This window comes from Ochotona curzoniae, unplaced genomic scaffold (genome assembly GCF_017591425.1).
Source record: "Ochotona curzoniae isolate NIBS_2020 unplaced genomic scaffold, NIBS_Ocur_1.0 patch150, whole genome shotgun sequence".
NCBI classification, from domain to species: Eukaryota; Metazoa; Chordata; class Mammalia; order Lagomorpha; family Ochotonidae; genus Ochotona; species Ochotona curzoniae.
The window spans coordinates 8552-20977 of NW_024466696.1; the positions used below are offsets into that span (position 1 = coordinate 8552).

Here is a 12426-nt window from a genome sequence, read left to right on the forward strand (position 1 = left end):
AGGTTGAATATAAACCAAAATTGAAATGTCTATGAAGAAATCACAGGATGTAGTTAAGAAACCGCATTTTCCTATCAACATACTATTAATCAATGCCATGTCAATAATGCCATGAGGTTGTAAATGGCTGTTGATGTTATGTCGGGGCTTTTGGTTGACTGGGATGATACTTTTCTGGCTTTGCCTTCAGACCAGAGATGGTCTCACCAAGAAATCGTTGAACCCACTAGGATAATAAGACACTGGACTTTATGCTTGGTAAATACTTCCAATGAAAGAACCTCAACTGAATTTGAACTGTGGTAACGCAGCAAGGTGGAGAAATCCACCATGGGGAGAGGGTTCAGGGAGGGGTGGGGGGAATCCCAGTGCCCATAACACTTTGTCACATAATGCAATGCAATTAATAAAAAAAAAAAAGAAAAAAAGATTTATTGATTTTTATTGCAAACTCAGATATACAGAGAGGAGGAGGGACAGAGAGGAAGAATCTCCGTCTGATTTTTCACTCCCCAAGTGGCCACAACGGCTGGTGCTGTGCTGATCCAAAGCCAGGAGCTGGGAACTCCCTCCAGGTCTCCCACATGAGTGCAGGATCCCAAAGCATTGGGTCATCCTCGACTGCCTTCCCAGGCCACAAGCAGAGAGCTGGATGGGAAGTGGAGCTGCCGGGATTAGAACCGGTACCCGTATGGGATCCTGGTGAATTAAAGGCAAGAACTTTAACCAGTAGGCCATAGCATTGGGTCCAACTGTAACTTCTTTTCCCTTTACTTTAGTAGGGCAAAAATGCCATTTCAAACTTGAAGTACTTTAAGGTCTGAATGGTATTTATTTTCTCTGCTTATGGAAGAATAATTTCAAAAAAAGATTTTGAAGCAGAGATCCTAAATTTTGTTTAATATTGTATGACATCCTTTCTTGGAATAAAATAATACATATTTGGAAGCTGCTTCTGCACTTCACTTTCTTCAACTATAAGATAGAAAAAATAATCTATGAAAATTGAAAGAGAACAGTATTCATACAGAACATGTGATCAGTGCTTGAACAATTTTAACTCCATCACTATCTCTTTATATGATAGCCTTAAAAAAAGTTATTAATGTTACTTAGCCTGATGTACAGTTTTAGCAAATGGGAAACTTACAATCCTGAAATAAATTCTTGGTAAGATAAAAACACTGTATCTTAGTTCTGCCACATGCCATTTCTGTCAAATGTATCCCAAATGTCCCCAGTTACATATAATATCCCACATTTCTGGCCTGTGCTGATGACAGCTGTTCTGCTATTGTGATGTCATCCAGCACCATACATCATAATATTTCATACATGATCTTTGGGCCTCTGTGTGGAAAAAAAGCCTACTACATTATCTAAATATGTAATTGAAGCATTACAATATGCCTACCTCTGATTTTATTTCTGTATTGCTTCCTTAAACAGCAATGAGTAAGCATTCTAAATTATGTCGAAAGACTTCTTGTCTAAGAAGCAATATATTCTGCAATCTTATTGATAAAATTGTTAGAAGACCCTCCTTGCAGTTTCTGGGTCAGTGGGGATATCACTGTTTTGAGCCTAGAATTTACCGAACATTGGCAAAAATTTTGAGGTATGTCGACTTGGATGGGTTTGACATGCTACTTACAGATTACATAGCATTTGTGGAAAAGTCAGTGTATCACTTGGAACTAAACTTTAATCTTGAATTTACTGAAATATGTGTGAATACAATTCTGTACTGGGTTTTTGCAAGAAAAGGTAATCCTGACTTTGTGGAATTGCTTCTCAAGAAGACAAAAAACTATGCTCAAGACAGAAGCTGTAACCTAGCACTGATATGGAGGTAATGATTTTACATGTTTTTATTATAGAACAAAAATTATGCTTAGGAGATTGACATTTTTCCTAAAATTAATATATACAGTGTCTCTATATATGGGCAACAAGTGTTTTTTTTTTCACTCCCTCGTTCCTTTTGTAAACTCAGTAAAACTTTTCCTAATATGTATATTATTATATATGAATAAATTATTAGTTTTACTCTGTATAGATTAAATTTTGATGATGTATTAATGTAAAAAATTTAGTTTCCTCTAATTAGACAACAAAGTGGCTTTGTGTGATGCTATCAGCTTTTTGAAAATACTGAGATCACATATTGAATTATGTAAGTTGACTTTCAGAGTTCAAATCAAACCATGCACAATTAGTAATTATTATTCACTTAGTAATGATTATTAAACACAGTGATTCCACAAATTTATGTTATATAGTGATATTTTAAATTTTTGCAATTATAAATGTTCAGTTTATTTTGTATTCACATGTTTATGCTAAATAAAGCATTCAACAGATACTAGATAGAAAAAAAATAAAAAAGGAAGAAGACAGGAAGGCACATGAGAGCTAGAGGAAGGTTAGTCTAGAAAACATACTCTTAAATCTGTATATACACAATAAATGAAGTTTATTCATCTGATATAATTAAAAATGTAAAAGATTACAAACAGCATGACACCTTGTAAAAGCATAAACTCTAGAAACATTACAAAGACATTCAAAATAAACAGAAAAATTTTTGAAAAAAATTATTGATTTGTCTCCAAATTCACCAGAATCAAGCTCAATTAGTCACCTGGGGCCATCTATTATTAAGCCAATTTTTACACAGCCTACCATGTCAGTCGTGATTCTTTTGTAGACTGTGTTACAGATTCTAAAGTTACCTAGCTTGCATCAACTCCTATTTACTCTTTTGTGTTTGGTATCCACCTGATTAAAACAGCTGTCCATTTGTTCAGCAAACTGTTGGTCTCTTAAAGGTGTGTTCAAAACTTTAAGGGGCACAGTGACAGAGGTATATAGGCAATGAAAAATAAACAGACCACTTAAAGACTAAATCAATTTAGGTTCTGCCTGAAACAAATTGTTTGCTTGATTATGTACTACTATTGGAAAACCACCAGGTTATCTAAGTAGATGAATTGATAACTATAGCTTGAAAATATAAAAAAATAAAACCTCCCATTAGCACTTTAGTTGTTTTAAGTAATTGTTATATTTGCAGCAATAACAGACACAGCAGCTTTTACAGCTGGGCTTTGTGATGTTTATATGTAGTTCAGGCAGAATCACGGGGAATAAAGCAATATAGAGGAAGAGAAAATAAACTTTTTACAAAGGAGAATAGGAGAGCAAAATTGTAAGGAAAATTAAAAACAAATGCACAGTGCAATATGATAGAGCACTTCTGTTTCCAGAGACAGTCCAACTTAGCTGCAACCACAAGGTAAAGGCTGGTAGAAGCCAAGTCTAATTATGCACATCATTCAGATCTTCCAGAATCTCAGACGTTTAGATTTGATGAAGCCTAGGAATTAAAACCTTTAAAATTATTAAACAGCATCCTCTTCGACAGCATGATTGGCTGATGCTCAATGGTCTCTACTTTAAAAGAAAAAAATCTTTGAGTGGTGAAGTAACTGTCTTCCACAGTAAGACATCCCTTTCTCTGAGGATCCTTGGCCTGCTACTATACACTTTCAAATATTTGACTGAGGTCCATGACTTTAAATATTACGTATATACCAATGACAACCTATCTCTAGCTTTAATCTCTCCTTTAAACAGCAGACTCCTTCTATAGTTAGCTGTCTTCTTGACATTGCTCCTGGCATCTTGAATGTAAAACAAATAAAACACAGTATTGTTCTAACTCATCTGTGTCTCTGTCAGCCTTCATCTTCTCCAGAACTCCCTACCCTATTAACAGCAGAATCTAGGATTTATTCTTGATTCATCTTTTTTTATTTATCAACACATTGGCAAGTCTTTTTACTATTACTAAAACACATCCTTTTCATATCTATTTTTAACATTGGAGAAATCACTAACAGACTTCTAAATTCTGTGTGACAGTTTAAAAATGACTGAAAAGAGATAATACCTCATCAAAGTAATAATCATTTGTCAAGCATTTTCTAAATGCTAACCACTTTGTTTATTTGTTGGAGCAACAAAAGCACCAGATATGTTTTATAATTTAAGAAAGTTTGCATACTAGTGAGGCATAATATAAAAGAAATTAAAATTAGTACCATAAAAAGAGCACATAGGTATAGCGAGAAGGAAATCACGACCACTGCTGGGGAGAAATGTGCATTGGGAAGGCTCTGTAGTGTAGGTGATTCCTTTTTAAATGGAAGGATTTTTCTTCTTTCACTTGAAGAAAATTGGAACAAGAATATTAGAAATGTGGTATCCACTAGCTATAAACTGTTTATTACGAGCTACAAATAATAAAAGAAGCAGGTAGCAATGAAACACAAAGCCCTGTAGTAAAACTTTGAAGGAAATGGTACGCCAATCTAAGCAATCTGGAATTTTCACCAACAGTGATGTCCAGCTGATAAAAGGTCAAGATTGTAGAATGAAAGATTTATAAGCCCTCGCTTGAGGTCTGCGTTGTGAGAAGAGCAGCTGAGGTTAGAGCACAAAAGCCAGTTAGTGCTCAACTCAGATACACTAGGCACAGTAGCAGCTCCACAATTTCTATATAGAAAAGGCTGGTGTAAGCAATTTGATTTACAAAGGGAAGAACTTGGAGAAGTTATTAGACATCAAGTTTTTATAACATGTGCAATATGCTTATTTATCTTACGTGAGGGTGCTTAAAAAGATTTGGAAACTAATGGGATCAAAAATGTAAGTTTATTTTGGTACCATTTTTTTAAAATCCAACCTTTTTTATATAATATGCATTCTCTGTGATTTTTTCGGAAGACTCCTCATACGCATGTATCTTAACAGTTTTTGTGTCAAGCTCATCTTTATATCCATATTCTCATGAACTTTTTTAGTGCCTTCATATATGTGTTTACAATTGTTTTAAGGGGAAAACTAATTCTGTTCTCATACCATCCCCCAGTCACAGATTCCAGCCACCCTGAAATACCACAATTGTCCATGTAAGTTATAATGACAACTTAAGCAGCAAAAAAAGAAATGAGAAATTTTAAATATGATAATAAGGGACAGTAACTGTAACTCCCCTATCATCCTATTTAAAATCATTAAAAGGCGTCACTGTATCCGCATCACATCTACATTTCTTACCCTTTTGTCCCACAGCACTTACCACCTGATAATATATTATAAACTTGGCATATCTTCTGTAGTCACCCTGTGAGGGTTGGTCATCCCTCACTGATAAGCAAGACAGAAGGAGTCTTTTGTATATTCCACATATCTATAGCCTAACATGCAGTATGCATTCAATATTTGTTTAAAGAAATGAACAGCAATTAAAGTTATGATCACAAGTGAAATTGCCTGAGAATAATTAGTCAAATTAAAATTGCTGAAAGGGCCATGAATATTTAGGTGCTGAGCACTGAAGAAGAGCCTGCAAAGCAAGACTGAGAAAAAAGAGCCAAAGAGATAGAGAGGTAATGTGGAGAGACTGGTGTGACTGGGAAAAGGAAAATATGATTTCAAAAATGACAACTGAATTAAATATCACAGAGATAAAATTATTATGGAAGAATGTGTAATAAATATGTCAGTTAGAAACCCAACGAAGATGAGTAGAAATAAATTTAGGAATGATAGCTACAAAACTGATTATTTTATACCTGTCAAGATGGAAATACATCTCATTTAATAAGTTCATATGGCAAATTTTCAGAGAGGGGGTTAGTTCATTAACTTCACACTTAAAAGCTGATTTTTACTTTGCTTGCTTCACTCCGTTCATGTAAGTACTGTTCTAACTGCCAGTGCAGATTAAGCAAATTTTCATTTATAGTAACATTCTTTAAACACGAGAATTAATCACATGCCATTTACTACAAATTAGACTTTAAAATTGCATTTTAAATATCCTTGAGTTTTAATCAAGTTTTCAACAATTTTAAATATTCATTCAAAATCTTAATATCTTAGAACTAAGCAAAATAGCTTTTTTTTTTAAATTTTATGATCCAATTCTGTAGGCTCTGGGATTTCCCTTACCCCTTCCCCAACTTTCCTACCCCTCCTCCCCATGGATTTCCTCTATATTATCACAATGTTATAGTCCTTCATAAGCAGTCATAAGTCCTTCATTCTGCTATGTAAGTATATCCTGGCATTGTGGGTATGGACAAGGTCAGACAGTCAAGCATCCTATTGTCAAGATATATTTGACAGTTTTTTTGAGAGTTCAATAATGATAATGTTTGGCATATTTTGTCCCTTGAGTATCTAGAATTTCTATTCTTACAAAACTTCTAAGTAAAGTATTTTAAGAAATAGAAAGATTGATGCATTAAATTGCTTTTGAAAAGTGAATGATTTCATTTCATTAAACAAACTTTTCAGAGTTGTAAGCTCTAAAATAAATTTAAAGGCAGTAAACACATCATGTACATATGTATGTATGTGTGCAAATATAGATATATTCAAGATGATAGTTAAGATTTTTTGGTTAAATATTTGAGTTGCCACCTGGGCCCAGAATTATTCTAGATACTTAAAACTATAGTAAGCTAAAAACACAGATGAAATTACAGTTCTTTGAAGCTTAAATTTTTATAGATTCTTGCTTATTTATTTTAAATATAGAAAATGAAATTTTATAGGTAATAATTTTCAAATTAAGAACTTAATGGTAGTATGATCAAGGTGCTATGAGAAGCAATAGAATGATTAGGATATCAACAAAGTTTTCACAGAGGAACTTACTGGATAGTATCTAACGACATGATCTAGACTGGTTCCAGAATAGAAACAGGATATATACTAAGTAAATAGATGCTCAGCAGCTAGATGCAGTGGTGGTTTGTGAAACTTACTAAAGACAAATAATGTGAAAGGAGAAGTTGTTTAGGAACTTGGCTTTGAATATCTGTTGAAAATATTTGTGAAAGACAGTGCTGAACTGGAGATGATTTCAGAAGAGATTATTGACCAGTAGAGAGTTAGGCTAAATAGGTAGTGGGAGATTTATGATGAAAATTCGCATTTTGATTTCTAAAATGCTATTTTGCATTGCACTAAACTATTTTATTTAAATTACAGAATTCTTGAAATCTCTGACTCAAGTGCAGATCAAGCAGTTAATTGCTCTAGTGAGTTTGAAACTGTCCTTTGGAATCCCTAAAGAGACCCCATAGGCGGGAAGGCCCTAGGACCTTCATTCACATCTGTTTCAATCAGAAACACTATTGGTTTTGAAGGATTTATCAGATAAAAGCAGCTTGAAAAAATTAATCTTAACACAAAATCTTAACACAAAAACTGTTCGGGTATAGTAATCTTCCAATACCGGTGCCTGAAACTTTCTTTCCAATATTTTTATTGGAAAAATCTACAGATTCATCAAGTCTTAGTTCTCAGGTAATCAATATGAAATTATTTTTCCCAGTGGAGTTAAGCTTTTCTCCTGAGTGCTTCTATGTACCCTGTTTACTTCCATAATAACAATGATCACCTTGTTTTATATTTTTTATAATTATTATTGTCTGCTTTTCTTACTAGTTGTAATAACCAAGAGTTAGTTCTTTCATTGCCAATATTTACTCCTCAGTACATTCTGAAAAAATTTGCGGGGTATATAAATGTATAAGGGAACTGAAAGTCAAAGAAAAGAACTTATTCAATATCACATAACTGGGTAAGAGAACAAAAATACACAACCACAGTTGCTTGTCTATGTTTATTTGTTTGTATTATATTATCTCCCATCTTCAGTGCATAGAATCTTGAAGTCCCCTTTTCAAACAAAACTTTCCTTGCCCTGCATAGCTGTCTAAAAGCCGATGTTTTGAACTTTGTATTTTCACAAATATATTAGCTTTGCTTGTATTAGGCCAGACAAGAGAATTACTGAGATAGGAATCATTAATAAAATGATCCTTTAGTATGAAAAGCTATGTTGATTGTAAAAACTAGGCTTGATAAAATAAGATCTTGAGACCAGAAAAACTCACAATTTCATTTGCTATAGGTATACGTTAGAAAGCATAAATTAACTAATCTATATAACACTGAAAAAATAAAATTTTCATGTTTTTCATAAGGGAGAAAAAATTTTCAGGTTTAGCCATCATTTGACACCAGGGAAAATAAGATGTCAGATGAAGTCCAAGTCTTTGATTATATGGCTCTTACCATAATTTATATTTCTTAAGCCTATAAACACCAATTCTAGTGTTATTAAAACAAACAACAAAAAGAATTAGAGTAACTATACTTACTTCTTTGCATCTATCACCAAACTCAATTTAAGTTCATACTTAATACAAAATAGAGAATAATATAAAAAGATATCAAAACAGCTCATGTAATCCTGTTCTAGTAAAGAAAAAGGAGAAATAGATATTTCTGTCTTTTCTCTTTTAGATTTTCCAGAGCTTCATTAGTTTTGTAACTGTCATAATAAATATGGATTTTCAAAATAAAAAAAAAAATTGCTATTACTAAAAATATATACCTAGCATAGCATTGCAAATCATTTTTGTCTACTTTCACAAATGTAAAGAGAATTAAGTATGTTTGCTATGAGCATTCTTTTGGTTTGGTCTAGACTCATAGAGTGAAAATTCTTTTTTATGTAAAGTTACACTTAGAAGTTATTTAAGCCACTTAATACTTAAGATAATGTTATTTTTCTCATTCTTATACAAAATATTTATCACGATTGTTAATACTAGTCAATGAATTTTCATTTTGTTTGGTTCACAGAACTTTCACACCAGTGTACTGTCCAAGCCCACTAAATGGCATCACACCTCTACTTTATGTAGCTCAGACAAGACAGTCTAACATCTTAAAAATACTCCTACAATATGGAATCTTAGAGAGAGAGAAAAATCCAATCAACGTTGTCTTAACAATATTGCTCTACCCTTCAAGAGTGAGAATAATGGTTGATAACGAACTGATTGATATCCAGGAAGATGCCAAAACATGTTTAGTATTATGTTCCAGAGTGCTTTCTGTCATTTCAATAAAGGAAATAGAGGTAAGTAAAATACTGCCTTTGAATTTCAACACAAACACTGATGAATTAAAGGTAAAATAGCAAATTTGAGACCAAAGTTAATTTTAAATCTAAAGGGTAACAGTGACAAATTAATTTTTGAATATAATTTTGAAAACAAGCAAAATCCAGAAAATATTGAACTGTAGTTCATTATTTGCAAAGCTTATGTTTTTTTAATATGAAAGAATTTTGAATTTTAAATGTGATTTATGTTAGTGTTAGTTGTTGAATACATGCTTCTTAAAGAAACTGCTTATTAATATTGCTATGAGTTGTAAAAGTAAATTAAAAATTGAGATTTGCTTTCCAACAATATTTCAAGGTAAGAGCTGCATTTTCCCCCACAAATACAACCTCATGCCAAGAGACATATTTTTCCAGTCAAAATTCCAAATTCAATTTAAACATTATAAAATGTGAATGAAGATTTTTTTATAATATTTGCTCAATTAAAATAGCCAACCTTAGGAAATGTAAAGATATTCTCCTTGATAAGCTTTTTGGAATGAAAATCTTGATTAGAAAACACATGAGTTGTATATAGGGTATGTTCATCCTGGAAAATGAACTGAAAGTTTCAGCATCAACTTGCATCACTTCCATGAGCAGCAAAAAATAGGTCTCCTTCAGGGAGAGAAAGCTACTCCTGTAAATTTAACTAAACTATCGAAGATGTACTTTATATGTCTTATAAGAGATATAACTGTTGCTTTTGTTTGTTTTGTTTTTATATTACACAATAATGAATATCAACACCTGGGTCAACTGTAAAGAAAGCAATTCCTCCAAATATATTGGCAAATTATTTTGAAAACTAGAGATAATTAAATTTTTTCTATCCTCAGTAATTGCTTTTCTTGTCCAATGTTAGTCCTAGATGATTATTACAAAATATATCAACTCCCAATCAGTTCCATGAATGCTATCCTGAGCTACAATCATAGTAGAAAGGTACTAGAATAGAGTGAAATAAAATTAATTGCCTGAGTTGCAGAGAACTCCTAGCTGGATTCGAATAAATTTCAGCTTAAAATATGAAGTAGTGTTGAGAACAAAACGGGGCAACCAGCATTAAAATTGCTTAAAGAACACTTTAAATGACCCTTCTTGGCATTTCCACATTTCCTCATAGTTTCCAATGTCACGGCACGTGTACCTTATTGTAAGTATAGGCTTTAATATCTCTACACGATAATCTTTGTGAAAATAGAGGCATGCTTATTTTTGCATACCCTAGCAATTATCTCAAGGACCTATACCAATGTTGAGCATATATTATTCTTTAAATACAAGGGTACTTTACAAAATTTGTGAAAATCGGAATCAAATAAAATGCTGTTATGCTTGGCACTGCAGTTGAGATACCACTTGGGGTGTGCATGTTAACACTGGGGTAACAAACTGCTGCCTGTTGGGGCATCCTAGGAGACAGTGGATGACAGCTTCCACATGGGTCTCTGCTGCTCATGTACAAGCCATAAATTGAATTTTAGGTTTCTGGCTCTGGCCTGACTCAGCTATGTTCTGGACATTTGAGAAGTGAACCAGCAAATGGAAGATCTCTTTCAGTTTTTCTGCCCTTCAAAATGAAATGAAGAATTAAAAAAAAGCAATAGTACTATGTGTTTCAAACAAATTACACCAAACGAACATATTTTAAAATATTTATTTATTTATTTATTTATTTATTTGAAGGGGAAGGTGACAGACTGGAGAGAGAGAGAAAATAAGGCAGGATTAAGAGGGGGGGGGGAGGAGAGAGAATGTCTTTTGTCATTGATTCACTCCCCAAACCGCTGCAACAGCTGGGTCAGGGCCAGGCTGAGTCATAAGCCTGGAGTTTCTTCCACATTTCCCTCACGGGTGAGAAGGGCCCAAGTGCTTGGGTCGTCCTCCCCTGCTCTCATGGGCACGTCTGAAGGGATATGGCAGAAGCAAAGCAGTGGGGGCTTAAACTGGTGCTCCGATATGGGAGCTCCAGCATTGTTAGTGTTGGTGTACCTTGTTACTCTGAAATGCTGACCACCAAAACGCTTTCTTAATTTCAATCTTCAATGAAGTTTTTTAAGTATTTTAAATTTTGAAAAAAACAATAGTGAATTATACTAGCATATGTATAATTCGAAGACAGGTCTAATGGACAAATAGCTCTATATTACAGTGATGCCCTTCCTCCTGATTCAACCAATTGACATTGGCTTCTAGAATCAAATATTTTTAAAATATTTTCCTAAAACTTCAAAAATATATTCACATTTGAACAGACCTCTAATCAAGTCTTCCAGTACATGAAGTTTTACCTATGAGAGTTGCAATTACTTTGGAAACTTTTAAGCTTTATGCTGTTTGTGTCCAACACTAAATGAACTGAATCACAATTTCTTGAGTAGAACCTGTGCACTGATATTTTACACAGACTCCCAGATAATTTCAATACACAGTCAAATTGATACAACTCTGGAAGGAGAAGCTGAAAAAATGTGATTCATCTAAAATGTAAAACTTATCAGTATTCATAGTTATGAAAATATTGCATTGTGTCCTTATGCATAGTATTTATACCTTATTATTGTGGGTATAAACTGGGAATAAAATACACACATGATGTAAAATTCTTTGAAAAATCATTACCAGGGCTACATAAATTTAAGATGTATTTTCTGAATTTAAATGACAAATTAAAATGTTAGTATTTTGAACTAATCTAATGGTGAGTATACAAAAGTAAAATGTTTCCCTTTTCTTCAGACACAGCTAAGTCTGGGAAGACGTCCAATTATTTCAAATTGGTTGGATTACATTCCTTCAACAAGATACAAAGATCCATGTGAATTATCACATCTTTGCAGAACAACCATCAGGAATCAACTATTAATCAACAATATGCTTCCAAATGGAATACTTTCACTTCTGATTCCTGTTTCTCTACAGAACTACCTGAATTTAGAAAGCTAATGTGTGGGTTTATCCTAGGTTATTCAAGGATGCTTACCATTTTGTGGCTTTGAGGTTAATAAACTACTAACATCATGGCAAATTTGATTGTGTTGAAAGTACCATTAGAAAGCATTTTCCTCATGTAAGGTCTTAAATGTAGAGCTTTTTAGTCAATAATCACCTTCTATACAGTGGTATAAGTTACATGTATTCTGATAAAAAAAAACCTCCTTTGATCCAAGGTTTATATCAAAACAAAAATGCTACCACTTAAACCTATATGTCCGTTGTTTAAAAATATGGAAACTTATCTATAAAACTGGGATTTATTCAGAGATCAGTTTTAGGTCTTCTGTTTTCAAATACCAAAGGTGCTAGACTTTTTTCTCCATGAATATGTGGCATAGCTGGTAACACAAACATAATCGTCAGACAGTTCTCCATGGGTCTATCCT

General features: G+C 33.2%; 1 protein-coding gene across 1 annotated transcript; it reads left to right on the forward strand.

Annotated features, from left to right (window-relative positions):
- The first annotated feature begins 1337 nt into the window (after positions 1-1337).
- LOC121166501 (ankyrin repeat and SOCS box protein 17) lies at positions 1338-12071 on the forward strand. The gene is made up of 3 exons (XM_040995666.1): positions 1338-1852; positions 8734-9013; positions 11783-12071. The coding sequence occupies exons 1-3, from the start codon at positions 1452-1454 to the stop codon at positions 11987-11989; spliced, it is 888 nt and encodes a 295-aa protein (XP_040851600.1). The 5' UTR covers positions 1338-1451; the 3' UTR covers positions 11990-12071.
- The last annotated feature ends 355 nt before the right edge of the window (positions 12072-12426 follow it).